The sequence below is a fragment of the Toxorhynchites rutilus genome, chromosome 3 (genome assembly GCF_029784135.1).
Source record: "Toxorhynchites rutilus septentrionalis strain SRP chromosome 3, ASM2978413v1, whole genome shotgun sequence".
NCBI lineage: Eukaryota > Metazoa > Arthropoda > Insecta > Diptera > Culicidae > Toxorhynchites > Toxorhynchites rutilus.
In genome coordinates this window covers 151,338,946-151,357,724 of record NC_073746.1, presented here as the reverse complement: position 1 = coordinate 151,357,724, position 18,779 = coordinate 151,338,946, and the positions used below count along the sequence as shown (strand labels likewise).

At 36.9% G+C, this 18,779-nt stretch overlaps 2 protein-coding genes and 1 pseudogene across 2 annotated transcripts in view; all 3 read right to left on the bottom strand.

Annotated features, from left to right (window-relative positions):
- Positions 1-15,202, bottom strand: part of LOC129778289 (angiotensin-converting enzyme-like) — a 47,230-nt gene extending 32,028 nt beyond the window's left edge. The window contains exons 1-2 of the mRNA XM_055785094.1: positions 14,978-15,202; positions 14,580-14,915 (exon numbers count right to left, since the gene is read on the bottom strand). Coding sequence (XP_055641069.1) covers positions 14,580-14,915; positions 14,978-15,130 — 489 coding nt within the window. The 5' untranslated portion in view covers positions 15,131-15,202. The remainder of the gene's footprint in view (positions 1-14,579; positions 14,916-14,977) is intronic.
- LOC129780744 (U4 spliceosomal RNA) lies at positions 7,158-7,276 on the bottom strand (annotated as a pseudogene).
- Positions 15,203-16,097: 895 nt separating the features above from the next.
- LOC129778573 (thyrostimulin alpha-2 subunit) lies at positions 16,098-16,799 on the bottom strand. The gene is made up of 2 exons (XM_055785543.1): positions 16,583-16,799; positions 16,098-16,515 (listed from the first exon to the last, which is right to left on the bottom strand). Exons 1-2 carry the CDS (start codon positions 16,674-16,676, stop codon positions 16,244-16,246), a joined length of 366 nt encoding a protein of 121 aa, XP_055641518.1. The 5' UTR covers positions 16,677-16,799; the 3' UTR covers positions 16,098-16,243.
- Between the last annotated feature and the right edge of the window lie 1,980 nt (positions 16,800-18,779).

Genomic DNA, 18,779 nt, shown 5'->3' with positions numbered 1-18,779 from the left:
TTCCGGCAGATGATTTGCCTCTCAAATCGTTAGTAAGTTACATTTCGGGGTCACGTCCGGGGTCCAATCCGAATCCGAAGACATTCCGATGAAATTGAGTAGCGCATGCTACAATGAATGCGCTGAATGAAATTGTATATCTACCGCAGCGTTGCCCTTGGTGATAATTAGTAACATGGACTTATGGGGTTTCTCAAACAAACGAATATTTGCAACCCCGATTTAAGGAGGTTCGTAGAGGTAACTTTTTCTGAAATTTTGAAAGTCTGCCAAAAAGTCAATTTTGATAAAAGTGGCGTTTATGGAGTTTCTCAAATAAACGATTCAATTGACAACAATGGACAACGAAAAATATATACATTTAATATCTTCACAGTCAGTGGATTTGGTTTTTGAAGATGCTAAATCATGAAGAATTCAAGTCGTATTCCCGTATGATGTAGTCCCGCACAAGCTGTTGAATTTTCAGTGGGAATAGTCTGAAATGATTCAAATTATGAACATCCGCTCCGTCCGAGTTACCGAAACCGTACTTACTGCATAAACCTAATACCGAGAACGAAAAACGGCGGAATGGCAATGTTCACCTCATTTCGCAAAATGCCATCGACAATCATACGCGCCGTCGTCTTGGTGTTCAGAAGATCGAAGCTGTGGACATGCAAGCGAAACAAAATTTTAGAATGATGTCGATTTTTTCCAACCGCACATTTACCGTGGTTTCTTCAAAAAATCGACGATGTCCTTTCGAGTTGCAATGTAATACGGGCAAACACAGGTCGTTCGGATGTGTTCTTCATAGTGCTGCAAACGTAACTGCTCCGTTAGCGCGGCCATGAAGCCATTCACAGCGTACTTGGACGTGGAATAAATGGTAGCCCACGGGAATGCATAGATGCCCGACATAGACGATATGGCCACTATATGGCCCCGCTTTTGTTCTATCATTTTGTCAAGAAAAATCTTGGTGGTCTGTGAAAAGAAAATCAAAAAAGACAATTTTGTACTTAGAATAGTTCTACAATTATTGACTTGAATAAATTATCACTAGCTGATTATTCGTAAAAATTAAAGTAAAATAAATCAAACTAGTTTTGGAAATGAAGTTAGAATGAATTCTGAGAGGAGATGACAATCCCATAGACGAGTTGGCGCGAATTCGCTCAATTCAGTTCTAGTATTTCATTCGGAGAAATAAACGTTGATAAAGAAAATGTTGTACACTGTACACAACAGCAACTGACGCGCACTTACCCATATGTATGATTTAACATTTACATCAATTATTCTGTGGATATTTTCCACAGTGCTATTTTGAAGGAAATCGAAATGGATAAGACCGGCATTGTTCACCAGTATATCGATTGGTCCAATTTCTCTCAAAATCGTTGTGGAGAAGGCTTGCACAGCATCGAAAGAAGACACATCAACTTTATAGGCGTAGGCAGATACATTCATTCGCCGGACATCCTCGCAAGTTTTCTCAGCAGCCTCGAGATTCAAATCTATGATAATAACATTGCATCCCCTACTCGCCAGTTGCAACGCAATCTCTCGTCCCAGTCCACCAGCACCCCCTGTGATCTATGGGAACGAACATGGACAGTTACACTTTTACACTAGAAACTCAAGGCATTCACAAACCAACGCAAGTTGACCGGAAACATTTTTAAATTCTCGCGGAAAGATTTTACGATATAATGCACCGGAAAGAATAGGTAAACCCAAGCATATCACTTTAATCACATCGAAAAGAATTTCAACAAAATTGTGCACAGTATTCGATGCTTCGTTTACTATTTTCTGAGAACTGCTATGTGACTGGCAGGTTATCATCTTGAGAAACAGGCAACCTGTCTGAACGCGACTATCGAGTGTACTGCACGGCGTTGCTGTTGTCGGTTGTAAGATACGTTTAAATGCCAGAAATCTTGTGACCATGGCAAAGAAAAAAAAAACAGTACCTAGATGAATAAGTGAGTTTGAACATGGACACGTTATTCCATCAATCAATGAAGTTCCGTTAACAATTTAAGGGATAGAAATATAATTGCTTGAAATTATGCGAAATCATTCGTGTGAATTGGATACTTTTGGATGTTCCTTATATTAGCTCGGTCATTCAAATTGATTCAAATAGACTCAGTTTATTCTATTCGATAAGAAAAAACTGTGATCTATCTTTTGGGATAATTTAAGCAGGGGTTTGATATACGATGATGAACGTACAAAAACCCCGGAAAAACTGTGGATATCCTTGCATTTTTTTAGGCCTAATGTGCATATGTTTCAGGAATCCTAGCGCCACGGCAATTCATACGATGTTTTGTTCATATATGGCAGCTGCAGACACAACGTGAGCCTTATCACCACATTCAGGCCCGACCGAGGGGGAGACTGCGATTCATTTCCTGTCTGGCCACGCGTTGGTTCGTGTGGATCTATTCTAAAAATCATTTCCTGTATGTGTCACTGCCGTTCTAGTTCCGACTGTCTTCTAACGAAAAGTCCACGGTCAGAACCTGAGGCAAATTTTAATGTCAATCCTCAGGGAGCGACATGGGGCTCAACGTGTTAATCATCAATCATGCTAACCTTTACCCATATCTGATGGAACATGTCTATCAAGCATTTTTATTTTCTATATATATAAAAATGGATTTCTGTCTGCCTGTCTGTCTGATTCTTATGGACTCGGAAACTACTGAACCGATCAACATGAAAATTGGTATGTAGGGGTTTTTGGGGCCGGAAAGGTTTTCGTGATAGTTTTAGACTCCTTCCCCCTCTTTAAGGGGGGACTGCCATACAAATGAAATACAAATTTCTGCATTACTTGAGAATTATTCAAGCAAATGAAACCAAATTCGGCAAATTGAGGTTTTAGAATGCAATAAATGTTTCTATGGTGGTTAGACTCTAAACCTACCTCTCCTAGGGCGCGGGGGGGGGGTGTGGTCTGCCAAACAAATGAAACACAATTTTTTGCATTACTCGAGAATCAGTCCAGCAAATGAAACCAAATTAGGCATCTGAAGGTTTTAGGGTGCAACAAATGTTTCTAAGGTGGCTAGACTCTCCACCCCCTCTCTAAGGGGGGCTGTCATACAAATGAAACACAAATTTCTGCATAACTCGGGATCAGACTGAAACTGAACCACATTTGGCATGTGGAGGTTTTAGGGAGCAAGGAACATTTCTAAGGTGGTTCAACACTCCTCCTACCTTTCTAAAGAGGGAGGAGGGGTCTGCCATAGAAATGAAACACTAATTTTTCTGCATAACTCAAGAACTAATCAAGCAACTGGAACCAAATTGGGCATATGGAGGGTTTAGGATAAAATAAATGTCTCTATGATGGTTAGCCTCTCCACCCCCTCTCTAAGAGGGGGCTGCCATACGAATGAAACACAAATTTTTGCATTATTCATATTGGACATATTGAGGTTTAAGGGGGTACAATAAATGTTCCTATGATGGTTAGACACTCTTCCCGCTCTCTAAGGGTGAGCTGTCATACAAAGGAAACACAAATTTCTGCATAACTCGAAAACTAATCAAGCAAATGGAGCCAAATTTGGCATGTGAAGGTTTTACAGGGCACGAAACGTTTCTATGGTGAATACACTCCTCCCCCTCTCTAAGGGGGGGCTGCCATACAAACGATTCACAAACTTCTGCATAACTCGAAAACTAATCAAGCACAATTTGGGATGTGAGGGTTTTTGGGTATGAGAAATGTTTCTATAATGGTGAGACACCGCTGGTAAGACACCCCTCCCTATTCCAACCAAACATGACAATTGAAAATTTTGGGAAAACTCTGAAGGAAAAAGGGGAAAATTCAAAAAATTCCCATATGTTCTACAATTACATGGTGACAATGGCTGTTAGTCCATTTGATGTGCTAGCGAAATTGATCTTTGTTCGAAACTGGAAATGGGTTTTAATGTGATGAAACGCACTCCTATATCTTCTTCTATCTATACCAAAAAAAGGATCGCCGGATGTGTTTGATAAAAGCAGAATTCGAGGAAGGAATTTACGGATTTAGGGCTGTCTTGATTCTAACATATTTTCTGTATAAAACATTTATTCCATGTAACGGAGAAACATGTTGTTTGCAAGTAGTTGAAAAAAATTTAACGAGAATTGTATCTGAAAATTATTTGATATTATAATGATGAGTTTTTTCGTCATGACACAGCCAACCCTTCCCATTGGATATCAGAAATGACTCTGCCTACCGAATTTTCGGGAAAAAAATAGCACGATGCTGATAATTTGATTGCATGGTGACATTTTACATATTCCGTTGATTCAAGAGTGAGACGCCGATTAAAATTAAACGCGCAGGACAATTCAAATAGAATTTCGAGACCGGACAATCGAACTAGACCCAAGCAAAGAACACGGACTAGAGATTGGAAAATCGGGATCCATAGCTAGTGATTTCATCATACGTTCCACGATTTTATTTTGGTCTTAACAATGCCATAGATTAATGAAAGAAGGGGTGTGCTAACTGCTAATTGCCTAATTATTTTTTAGCTTTTGGTACATTATCTGTTTTATTATTATGTTTAAGGGAGTATTCTATTCTAGAAATTTGAAAAAAAAATCCTTCATATTTCTGTAGTTTAGGCATTTAAGAATATACCCTAGAAAGAACATATCGAAAATCCTATCATTTACCAAGTTAGAGCCATTTTAGTTATGCGATATCTAACCTGGTACGGCCATAACAATGAACCTCAAACGCGTTTTTCTCAAAATTAGTTTTTTTCAAACTGGCGTACACGATATTTCAAGTTGTACTGAACCGATTCGTGTCGAATTTATATGGATACAATATGCAGTAATTTCCCTATCGCATAAATCTCTAAAAACTGATATTTTTCAAATTTTACTATAATTTTACGTAAGAAAAAACGTTTTAAATCGCATTTTGTTTTTCAAACGGCCGCCATTTTGTCAAATAAGATGTTATTGACTTGTCCGAGGTTCATGCGATAACGGCATCTTCACTGATTCAGAATCTGTTCGATTTTTTTGTTTCAGATAATCAGCAGGGCTGGAATCGTGTACGTCATGGCCCAACTTTTTTTGAACCCTCTTACTTCATCAGCTCGTAACTATTCTGGGTATGAATATTTCTTCTTTATTCAATTTTTGTTTTATTGTTAAAAGATAGATGAACAAATGATGATATAATGGATAGTAGAAATATTCTCTGTTTTATTATTATGGAACTCGAAAAAACGTCCGAAATTCGTGTCTCTACACTAGAATAACCCCTTAATCGCAATGAACCGTTTAACTTAAAAAGTTTTTTTCCTTATTTTATTTCCTGATCAGACAACCACTGTTGCGACTAAGTTTCTTCGGACACTGCTGAACCGAAGTGTACGTGACAAGATTCATTGGAATGAACCCTTCAAAGTTCTATCGAAATCGGTCAACGGGCTCCGGAGATATGGTCGGAACAAGTTCTGGGGCCATCGGGCCATCCAAAACCCAATGCTACACCAAACCCGCCATTTCAAATATTAAACTCCATTCATTTTCAAAAACTAGCGTATTTTTGAGTAATTCAAGCCTACTAGAAAAAACTTGAACAATGTTTTCTCCAGGCATATAATTTTTTAAATGGCCAATTGAAAATGCAGAAAACATCTGGCATAAGATTTCGGAAATCAATAAAAACTAAATTTTTGGAGATAACATCGCCAGGAGTGCTTGTAATGAAGTATTGTTATTTTTATTTTAAAATTATGATAAGTAATGTGAATTAATTGTGCTGATTTCTTTCAAGAAATATAGTCATGAATAGAACAACAGTAATGAAGTAATGAGTAATAAATTGTTTCTATGATATAACCACAAGTTTGACTTGGGATTACCGTTGACTTAGTAATCATTCGTTTGTATCGATTAAATTGTTGATTGAATCAATTGAATTCAACAAATTTGCTTCGTAAGTAAAGAATTTGAACAAATGTCATGTAACACATACTCATGCATTGTTATAGATTATGTTCTTCATTACAAGTAAATTTTACCTAATCATCAAACGGTATGCGCTGAAATTTAGTGAGCAGAACATATGAAGGCATATCTTCCAATGTAGTCTTGAATAACCGAATCAAAACGTTGTACCGCTTTTGTAGTCCTTGTTAGGAACACATTCCGGAGAGCACAAAGTACCCCCGGCTCGCATGAATCTAAAACTTCAACTTCTACTTTATGTACTATAGAGACTTTAAACTTGAAAGTTAATTAGCCTCCAGGTTCTGAAATGACGTTTTTCTTAGGCTCCTTAGTTTAAAAGTACGTGTTAGGAAAACATATCCTGGTCTGTACAAAGGCAAGCGAGTACAAAAGTACTCCCGCTCGCATGTATATGCAAAGTAGATTTCCCCAGCCTCATTGGTTTAGAAGTCTGTGTTAGGGAACACATTTCGCTAGGAACAAAAAATCCTCCTACCTGCATGTATTTGCAAGGTTGATTTCCCCAGCCTACTTGGTTTTGAAGTCTGTGTTGGGGAAACCGTAAATCAGGCCAATCGAAACGTGACAGTTAGAGCGTTTAAATAACGCTTGGCATTTTCCAGTTATTCAGTTTTTTTTATCTAATGAAAAATAACATTTTAATTATTGTGATAGATGCGTAGGAATATTTCCTATCAACTGATGCAAGCATCTTTCCGGTCTATGAAGAAATGTTCGAGTTATCAGCAATCGAAATCTTTCTTTTTTCCTTGCATGTAAATTAAGCACCAATCAATCAATGACAACAACCTGAACATCAATCTAATAAAATCTCTATCATCGTCTAACCTTTTGAGCCAGGCTCTCATCAAATCTTTAGGGAGAATAGTAGTATCACATGAAAGGTGTCACTACCAGGGATACCTGGTTTGAAGACATGCCTTCATCTTGAATACATTTGACTTACTGTGAAGACATTTGATTTTGTGCAGACATTTTGAAGACATTATGAAATATGTGAAAACATTTCAGTATGATAGCGTATGTGAATTTTTGAGAGATATTATTTTTATAAATTTCTAACTATTGACCGGAAAGATCGTCAAAAGAAGAAGGACTTTTGTATCAGTGTCATTCGATCGCTTTATTTTATCAGTGTCACTTGTTTACTTTGGTTCTTAGTAATCAACAGAGACTTTTGCCTCGGGTTTTTTTAGTGTTCAACTAGCAGTAATCACACCTCGGATAAACCTCAATGGTTATGATATCGCCACTGCGCAAAGCTAGTCACGGAGTCATTCACTCGCTTTTTTCAAACTTTCCCAAGCAGAAAATCCACAAGTATATAGAATGAATTCAACAACGAGGGATCTCTAATGTCTCTAGAAGACATTAGTTCATTTGCACTAGAAAATTTGAATGATTGTGACATTGTATTTTCATTTATTTGGACCTATATTATACAATAGATTAACCTAGATCTACCAAACGACCACTTCTCAAATCGAAGGTATTCCGATTACACACCGTTTCAATAACCAGTTTTATGGATATGGTTTAAGCTACAACCAAAACTTCAAAGCTGAAATAAACAAATTGAGTTATCACAGTTCCGTTTTTGTGGAAAAACCAGGGCGATATTCACTCAATCAACGGTATATCGGGCTAAATATCATTTCTAAACTCTTGAAAATTAGTTCGCAGTTGTGAAATATATTCTTTGTTCACATTTATTGAAATAAACTTCAAAACCTCAAGGCAAGTTTAGTGAAATGCGCTATATAACGATGCCAATTAATATATACATTGAATAAGCTATCAAACTTTGTGCAAATGTAAGCTATGAATTTTAGTTTTTTTTTCGATATGACTGTGAAGTCATTTGAAGACATTTTTTCGTACCATGTGAAGACATTTGAAGACATTTTTACGAACCATGTGAAGACATGAAAAAATCACCTGGCATCCCTGGTCACTACGCTGACAATTTGGTTGTCAGCGTCTATTTCCAGTTCCCTTTATTCTTGCGTTTTGTATTTTCAATGCTTAAAAAAGAGAAAAGCTAGATTTTCGACTTGTACGGAAAATTAGTTAAATATTCTTGTAGATGTCGAAAAATTACAAAACTAGGCAATTTCGATTGCCTTTGGTCTGCTCTTTAAAACAAGCTATATGAATTTAATTTATCTGTTACCTGTAGTACAAGGCATGCAGTTAATTGAAAAAAGTCAGGGTGGTCTCAAATCAACCGTTTGTTTTTGCTATTTGTGTGGGCGGTTGTGTGTGGTTGTGGTGCTCCCGTGGCCGAGTGGTTAGCGTCATAATTAACATGCCGGGTGTTCGGGTTCGATTCCCGTTCTGGTAGGGGGAATTTTTCGTCAAAGAAATTTCCTTCGACTTGCACTGTGATCACGCGTATTCTAGAGCTTGCCACCCAGAATGCATTCAAGGCGTGTTATTTGGCATAGAAATCTCAACTAAGTACTAATAAAAAATGACGCAAGTAATACTACGTTGAGACGGCGAAGTTCCTCTAGGAACGTTAGTGCCATTGAAGAAGAAGAAGAAGAAGTGGGCGGTTGTGTTTGCGTGTTGCCCGTTGAACGGTGAGCGTTAGGCATTGTCGTAGCATTTGTTTCCGTTTGTGCATGTGTTCTTTCCTAACCTTATTCCGCTCTAAAACATTTTTTGTTTCGCTTTAACACTTGTCTAACTCGACTCCTCCAACTTCATTTCTCGTCTATTAGTACCGTTTTCAACTAACCGGAAGCCACCATCTTTGGTTTCTTCCACCCAATACCCATATCGTAGGGGGTATCCATCATTGTTGGTCATTTAGAGCCATTATCACCAAACCGGAAGTCAAAACAAAATTATATTCTTTTTCCGCTTACTATCCATCCATGACCTATATAATTAGGGGTTTATGTTATTTCCGGAGTAGAATCGATGCAAAAAATCGAAGGCCGGTTCAGGACCATGGGGAGGTCGGTTTAGGACCATAATTTTTGAAAGTGTCGGAAAATGAGACTTCCGAATTGGCCTGTTTTCCCCTTTTTTAACACTCATGAACCACACCGACCGGTGTTAAACATAGTTTAAGGGTTATAGTATTCATTCCAATGCCGAAGTTGACAAAAAAGAGAATTTTATGTGATGAATCGCAATTTAGAGGGTCGGATCAGGGCCACTTTTCCCTACTTAGTTGAGATTTCTATGCCAAATTACACGCCTTGAATGCATTCTGAGTGGCAAGCTCTAGAATACGGAATCGAACCCGAACCGGCATGTTGGGTGTGAAGCTAACCGCTCAGCCACGGGAACACAAAACGAGTGGCTAGTAAAATCGAAATAACATAACCATTCTTGCATTGCTGGATAAATTTCATGTCTAATGGTACACTACATAACACATATCGCAATAACGATTTTGCGCAATATACGTTTGAATTCCCTGAATGAATCATTGCATGCCTCATTTTCAATTGCGTAGAGTGATCCCTCTGAATAGAAATCAAAGACGTAGTCCTACGTCAAAATACACAATAGCAAAATTACAGAGACACGCACACTTTGTAACATCGGGCCTGAATATATGAATTATGATTTTACACGCGAATACAGGAGACCTAAACTTTGTTTTATCGTATGTACTACATTCATTCCCTAATGACTTTTTGATAGAGTCAACGTTGATAGACCGCAACCCAAAGCGGCCCTTACACGATCAGTAGCATTGACATTATCAGTAATGACAATAGTAGCAATAATCATTCCATTCCGCATTATCATTATTTTTCAACCCTACACGATCATTCTTATCGCTTGAAGGAATGCAGCAACTCTAGCCTTCATAGTCGTAAGAGAAAACAACACATTTTCGAAATGAAAATTAAATTTATTGTGTCAAATAAACATCCCCATCAATAACTTGGAAGGTTTTCTGCAAACAATGAAAAAATCTTAAACGAAACTTGTTTCTAATAATGATTTTTAATTATAAGTTCAGCAATTTGATCTGTTCTTATAATGGTTTTCAGTAATGGATGAAGAATGTACAGAATAATTTGTTATGAGCATTCAATAAACCATTTTGAAATGCTTTTCATTGATCTATTAACAATTCGAAACTGTATTTTATCATAATAATCTTAATAGTTTATGCTTTATTCATTACCATTTAATACTTTCGTAGATGTCGACACCGTATCTTACCCGTTTTTTTCACCCCCGTCTTTGGACAATAGATGTCGACACTGTATAGTAACCATCGCGAATTAGCATTTTATGCTTCGTGCTTCATCGTTTTGAAGCGAAAATTGTAACGGATTTTCAGGTGGAATGGGCAAACTTTTAAAATCAAATAATATAAATGAAAATCATTTTCTTCCCATCAAATATGTTGCTCTATGTAGTAACTGGTTTTCCGCATATGGTAAAAAAACCTTAAACTAAAATAATATCTGGGTATAATTTTATTTTATAATAATGAATTTTAGTAGGGATTACAGAAAAATGATAAAAAATTAGCTAAGGTTCATTGCTAGGTATTTTATGCATTCTAGTAACAACAAGTAATAACTTTCATTCAAATTTTAGATATTTAAAATTCTCTTGGGCCCATTAACCCGTTAGAGAATAAATTTCCTCACAAACATAGATTTTAACACAAGATGTCGCACAGTATCCTAGACACCACGAATGATAGTGCCCCTGCCCTATTAGAGAAATGATGGAGCGAGATCAGAAAATCCGGATATGCATCATTATTGCCCGTCATATCAATTTTTTCAATTTTACACGATCATTGTTATTGTCATTCTGACGAAGTAGTGTCACTATTATTTATCGTGTAAGGGACCCTTAAGATTTGAACGATTGGTCATCCGTAATGTCTAAAAGTTTGCCCACCCCTGTTATAGAATAACAACGTCCACGCAACAATCATCATGTAAGCTTTGCTTAACACTCCTATACTCGCGCATTGGTCTGTCAGACCGAGAAATCAATAATTCGTTCATTTCTCAAAAATATCAACACTACGACTTTGCGATTCTCTCTAGCTTCGTTGTTCGTCGTTCGTCGTTCGTCATCGTTTAGCGTATCGCATGTGTTGGTACAAAGGGGACGTGTGCCACTTTTTTAACACTTTCGGTCTGACACACCGACGCCAGTATAGGAGTAACTTTTTTGGACAAGTGCCTTTTTTCGTATTCTAGAATATTGTTGAATGAAATGTTAGTGGCGTGGAATATTTATTGCATATAATGCATAAGATCATTACCGGACTATTCTTATTTGATTTCAGTCCCTTTTGTAACTGGATTGAACGGATCCATATAATAACCATTCGTCGATATATTCGTCGTTAGATTCATACGTTCAAAAGCAAAATATAAACAGTAAACTATAAACTAATCGGTGGCTTATGGTAATTTTTAACAGTTACAGTTTCGGGGATATTTTTTTATAATGGACAATATCGTCAAGAAAACAAGAAGAAGAAAAGGAAGTTCCTAGAAATCCTTTTATGTCATCTAAAAAAGGCATTAATTTCTAGTTTTCCAGGAATACAGAGACAAAGAATATTAGAAATATGCAAACTTTATATTCCAGAACCTTTATCATCTGGTAATTGTCTAGAAAGTCGTTTTACATCCTTCTCTTCGATAAAAGACCCGAAAAATACGCAACAACTGCATGAAATGTAAAAAAATATGTTTGTTTCGAGCATGCAGTTATGCTATGTTTTGATTCTTACTCCAATGAAACCACAATCGATTAATACGTTTTCATGTTGTTTTGTAGCTCTTTACACTTCCATGAAATATATTCAGTTGCTTACTTTTAATTAATAACAGTGAAAAATTCGAATTTCGTTATTTGTGTTGGAGTATCAAAAATTACTCTGTTTTGAGGAGGCTGAATTAGATAACTATTAAAACATAATAAAGATGAAGAAAACATATTTTTTGGAGTTTGTTTTATTTAATCATACCCTCTTCTTCAAATAAATGAAAATAAAGCCTGAAAAATACACAATGGAAACATTACAGAGAAGTTCAATTTTCGGTCTGTGACACCGTGCGCGAGTATACGTGTTATAATTTTGCACGCGAGTATAGGAGGGTTAAAAGCTAATGGGAAGCTCTCCTTGCAACAAGAAAAAAACATCGGAATGTTATGCTATTTATAACCCAACAATGATCATATCAACTGCCTCCGAAGGAATACTCTTACGTTCATCAACGTCATATTATTTGTCAAGAGCACAATCAAGTACAGATTCCTTCTTGATTCGGGTGAATGTATTTCGGGTCACATTTTCATAACCAATCAAAACTTTGTTACGTCCCGTTACACACTGGTTCAGGAAGTGCATGTAAGTGGAAATTAGCTTTTAGAGCGCGACTGATACTCTCTAGACAAAAACTGTCTTCAACAAAGTTGTTAGGAGGACGGGGGAAGACGGCCACCCGGGATAAGATGGCCATTCTCTAGATTGGTTTATTGCATTACACTCAATCACCATCACTCAATACCATTTTTGCGTGTGTATAGGTGAAACGTCATGATGAACAATAAAAATAAACTTTTCAGATGGCGACGAGCACCGATTTGTTTTTTTTTTCTAGCAAGAAATTTAGTGTTTCAGTGGTGAATATGGACATGTCCTGTGAAACCAATGTTGCAATAGTAAACAGACAGACCTGTTAGGTGTATTTGTATATAAAACGGTATGTTTTTAAAGCATTTCATAGAATTATTGAAACATTTTTGCTTGACTCATAGCGGGGGCAAGGTGGCCACTATTGTAAGGAATGTGATTTGCCATAAACGCACATTTGAACGCGCCTGACTAATTGAATTAGAGCATCACTCCACTTGTATTGTTGGTTGAATAACTCAAAGCGCATTCATGATAAGTTTGATGTTTTTTCAGATAACAAATATAATAATTTTTAATTATGATAATTCTACAAGGGTTGCACATTAAGAACGTTATAGGTAATTCAGAAGAAATAACACCTCCCATCCTTGTCACGCTTGATCTAAAATAAAACGACCTTGATATGTAGCGCAATTTTGCCGGGTAAACTAATCCTCTATACGCCTAGATTCACGAGTCATTTCATGTGGCCATATCACCCTTAGTGGTGGCCAACTTGACCCGTCATGACGCCTTTTTTTTAGACCTTTTTCATACCATTTTTAATTTATCATATAACATTATGAAATAAAAAGAAAAACTTTTGGAAGTCAACGTGATTGCAGAAAACATCCTAAAGATCGATGCTGACATAATGAAATGCCTCAATTTTGTATGCATTGTGTTTAATTGTACTCTATGCTTAGGGTGGGCGTCTTACCCCGTCTTCCCCTACATATGATAGAGCGTTTATTTTCATGTTGTCGAAAATGGGGTGACCAAAATTTTCGATGAAATAGAAAATCTAACTTTCCTTTCTTTATAGATAGAGGTAAACAATGTTCAACAATATTGTAGCTTTAGCTATTTTATACCAGGGACAGACATACAGCTGTACTTGCGTTGTAAGAGTACAGCGTTGTACAGGTACCATGACAGACGTACTTTGGTTGTACATTGTACTGTATGTCAAACTGACAATGAGAATTTTTCTAATTTTCACCACATATTTTAATGAAAAAGGTTTTTATTTAGCGTCTAAACTATGAAACACAACAAGCAAGTTTCCAGTCTGAGTTATTAAGTCAAGAGAAAGTCAATGGAAAGAATGTTTACCTAGTGTTTTGATTCGATTTGATCATGCTACCCACCACTAACTGTCTATGGCGCTGCGCACAGTACAACTGTAGCCATGTACAGCGGTAAAATAGGTCGGTACAGGTACAGCGATTGTACCGAGTTGCTTGCATGGTTCTAGCGCTGTGCATGGTGACAGACATACAATTTTCGAAGTACAACGCTAGTACAGCTGTATGTCTGTCATAAGTATTAAGCAACTTTGTACAACAAAGTTTTTTTTTATATATTTTTAAAATAACCGATATAGCGCTTTTTTTCTAAGTTGCGTTAGGGTCACTATAAAAAAAAGGTTCTTTGCTCCAACTTTCACATGCAAACTGTCTTTATAAGACTTTCAGGGCTTACTGAGACAAATATTTTGCGATGCAAAACTTGTTAATATCTCAACTCTCCTCAAAGTTATTGATATTTGTTCCCCAAAAATACGCCCTCTTCATTTGTTTGACGTTCTTTCTGGGGCAAACATATAAAATGTTTATTTGAATTTTTTTGGCGGCATTTGAAAGAGCATATGTTTGTTAAGTTTGCTTGCCTGAGCTCTAAAAGTCTTCCTGGACATTGTGTGTTGAAATGGTTGAGTATAACGGTCACAAAAAGAATATTGGACTCAAGTAGCTCAATACTTAAGCTCCATATAGATTGACCAAATATAATGGATCGATACAACCACACACATTTGAAGTACACGCTCAAGATTCAACATCAATGATTGTTTCATTTTGTGAATAGTTAATCATATTGCATTTAGTTCGAACGCGATAATTCTTGGTAATGGAAAACAGTCCAGTTCAGCACTTACCCATATGTGAGATTTCACGTTGATGTCAATAATTCTGTTCGCCAAATTGGCCGTTGTGTTTTGCAGGAAATCAAAATAAACCAAGGCGGCATTATTGATCACAATATCAACCGGTCCAATGTTTTTATGAACATCGGCGGCCATCGTTTCCACCTGTTCGTATGACGACACATCCACTCGATACGCATAGGCTGAAACTTGTTTGCGCCTCAGTTCCTCACACGTCAGTTTCGCTGCCGCATCATCTACATCAGCAACAATAATAGTGACATTGGTTCCTCTGTCAGCGATTTCCAGTGCTAATGCCCTTCCCAGACCGTTACCTCCGCCAGTGATCTGCGAATAAGTTGATTGAATGCTGTATCCGGGTCTCAAAAGTATACATCGCTAATCATTACCAACACTTTTTGGCCGGAGATACTTTTGAATTTCCGTGGAATAATTGTCCGAACGATTGCGGTGATTAATATAGGTACCCCGAACCATATCACTTTCACCAGGTCTAAAATTACAAGTGAAATTTCATGGAGTGGATCCTTTGGAAAAGCCATCCTATGATCCTATGAATTCAATAAATAATTGAAAACCCCGTATGGTTCGTTTGAATGCTCGCGCGAAACTAACCACTCTGTCAGTACACAGTATGGACCCTGCTGCATTTCGCTCGCTCTAATGACGCATCTTTCCTTAAATGCCACAAAAAAGGTATTTTCAATACTGAAGTGTTTAGTAGATTCGATTGACTGGAGTCGAAGAGGCGTTTCTATTAGGTACCAACACTTGGCATTATCAGAGAGATTCGATGATGCAACCATTTTGGCTCGACCGAAAGAGTACAATTTGCATTCACTGGATTCACATAACTTTGTTGACATTAGGTATTGTAAGGTATAAAAACTAACAAGACAAGATTCCAATAAGTGTACTGAGCTCTCTCGTTTTGTAACTGTTAAGTTAAAAAAATGGCAGGTGCGATGCACGAGACGAAATGAGACAGCATGGGATAAGTTTCGTTTGATTGATAGTATCGTACCATTCAATGACGATAATGCGATCGGTGTGATTGGTGAATCAGTCGTGAGGTCTTTTTTATGTATCTTATTATGCGTCCCATTCTTCTTCCGTACGGAGAAGAATTTATTTTTACGGTATTTGATGATTGCGTTCTGCGTTGTGTGACTTGCTATAAGAGGAGTTGTTTTTCAACACGAAGCAGCGGTTCACTTAAAAAATTAGTCTTTGAAATTTTCAATTTTCAATCTAGTAGAAATATTTCTTTGTCAAAATATACGTTCTATTTCATCTGCTTTTTGTAGAACGATAGTAGCTCGACTATTATAAACATCACATCGAAAACAAAACAATTCATTCACACATTCACTCCAATCACATAGGACTGAATAAACGACGCGTTTTAGAAGACAAATAGAATCGATCTGCACGATGCCGAGATGATTTTTCAGTTGAGCAGAACATTTTCATCATAACTGAAAACTATTAGCATTATTGTTTGTCAAAATATACGTTTTATTTCATCTGCTTTTGTACAGTAATATACATATTCACATATATGCACAAGGGTGGCTCAGAGGTAAAAGTAGAATTAATTTTACATTGAGATATTGAATAAATGTATGTCACTGTCTACAAACATGGCACCGCATCTAATCCTTTTTGCAATGGTAACACGAACAGTTTGTTGCGGACTTGAACGTCAGGTTGCGAATGCCGTTCACACAAAGAACGCGCACCAAAACGTCCTCGGTATCCATAATGTTGCAGCACTGTCCAACGGATGTCACCGGTTGGCTGGGTCTATGTGCACCGACGGCAAACGGTGCAGAAGGTACCGCAAACGATTCACAAAATCCTCGACAAGCATTGGTCGTGATGGAGAACTCGACGCAATCCGGAATGCTAATCTTTCGGGTGTGACCTAATAGAAATTTCAAAAAAGCACATTTTATTCACTTGATGATCACGAAGAGGCCCATTTCACTGACCAACTTTGTGGCATCCCGGTTTCTGCCAGGCTTCTCGTCCGCATACCATTGTTGCCACCAAGATGAGGGCTGTTAAATTCAGCCAATTCGTCATCTTTGTCTAATTTATTGTAACTGAATAGTAACGGAAACTGAATGTTAAACTTCACCCCGTTAACACGTGAAGCCAACCATGGTGTCGATGGTCGATCTATATTTTGGGCGATATCTGATGCGCTTTGGTGTTCACTGGAGAACATCGGATTGTCTGGAAGGCTTTTATAGGCGGAAGTACCCACAGTATGGACATGCGCAGCCAATCGCAGTATAGTCCATTGGTGGGTGGGCTAGTCTTTAGATAATCTTTTCAGATTCATGAAACGCTTGGACTTAGTAGTTTTAAATTTTCAGCGATAGTTCTGGATAGCAATGAACAAAAGGATAGATGACGTTAGCTTGCCTGCGATGATCAGTATTGTAATATTACGCAAAGTAACAGTGCTTTTTTATATTTATAATCAATTTTAAATGTTAAATAGTTACAACGCATTGAAAATCGAAAGAAGTACAAACCTATCAGTAATTGATGCTTGCTGCAACATCTGATTTCATTCAATACAGATGTCGTTTTGTTGAACCCGAGTCTGTCAGTCCAACTTTAAATCCAGACGCTCGTTATATAATATTCAGAAAGTGCGTTTGTTTGACCAAAACGCAATTTTCTGTCGTCACGCATCAGTGATATTCTCTTGGGATAAACCTGTTCCGTTTTTTATTTCTTCCTACGTATCTGCAATTAGATTTTGCCTGAAAATATTTCCCAATATTTCAATTGGAAACACGCAGCAGATGTTCGATGGCAGATGAATTTATTATTATTTTTCATGCTATTGACTGATAGGCTGGTTTCAAGAGCAGATTGTCACTATTTCGATTTCCGTTCGAGCTCGTTCGAATATTTGAACTAATCCGACGCTCAATATTTTTCCTCATCATGAGCATGCATTACAAAAAAATAAATGCTGTTTTATAAGCATGTGAGAATTATTATTTCCTTGAATTGAAAACGAACATAAAGTTTGTACACAGTTTGTCTCAATGGTATGATTTTGTTCTATCCCAAAGTGAGCAATCCAAATTCAATACTAATCCTTTTTTGAATTTAAATTCATTGAGTCGATTGGTTTGTAGCTGGCCGTCTAGGGTGGCAGGCTCAATCTATGTTTATGTGCCGCTTTTTATCATGTTTAACTTTAGTTATAGTTTAGTGCATTATTTGTTTCCACTTTTATCCATCTAATGGGATCTTTAGTTAGTCTTGTTGCATTTTCGACCTGTTGTGACCTCCATTAGTTTGCAATGAAATCTACTTATACAGGGTGGGGCATAAGTCACACAACGCTCTCTGAAGGAAAAAAAATGGCGATCGCGCTGCAACTATCGAGTGTGTTGGTTCCTAAGCGGTTCAGTTGTCGACTTTGTATCGTTTATTATTCGAGAATAAAGATTTTGTATCGTGAGACATCTTTTTATACTATTTTTTGTGCAAATCGGTTGCGTGACTTATGCTGGCACTGAAATCGACGGATCTCATGCCAACTCGTCTTACGAGTCGGCAGCACCATCTCAGATAGCAGTTAAACGTATGAAAAGTCTCTATAATTTTCAACAAGTTACTCATACATCGGAAGATGGACACTTTTACATGGAAAAAGTTTTTCTAACAACAACTAACTAACTAACTAACTTGTATTTTTGTCAAAAAAACATAAAAAAATTAAAAACATAAAAAAATTAAAAACATAAAAAACTTGTAAGGGTTATTCATATTTTTTTTTGAGAATTTAGGAAAAAACGGTTTTTAGAAACATGAAATTAAATTTCGAAAATATATTTTTTCAGGGTAATTTTTCTTTAGTTTTTTTTTGGTATTTTCGTCATGAAAAAACATTTCATAGCCTGTTATTACCAATAATTTAGCGGTACAGGTCGGACTCGATTATATACAGTTAGGAAAAAAAATATTTTTTTTTATATTTCAAATATGGCTTATTTCACGAAGAAATGTAACCTTTCAACGTTAAGGTGAAGTTTAAGTGGCTAAAATCGTGATTTTTGAAGGTTTTGCCTGAATTTTCACCAGAAATTGTTTATATCGATATTGCAGCGAAATTGACAACGATAGAAGTTGAGCGTCAAAGAACAAATTGTAGAGTGG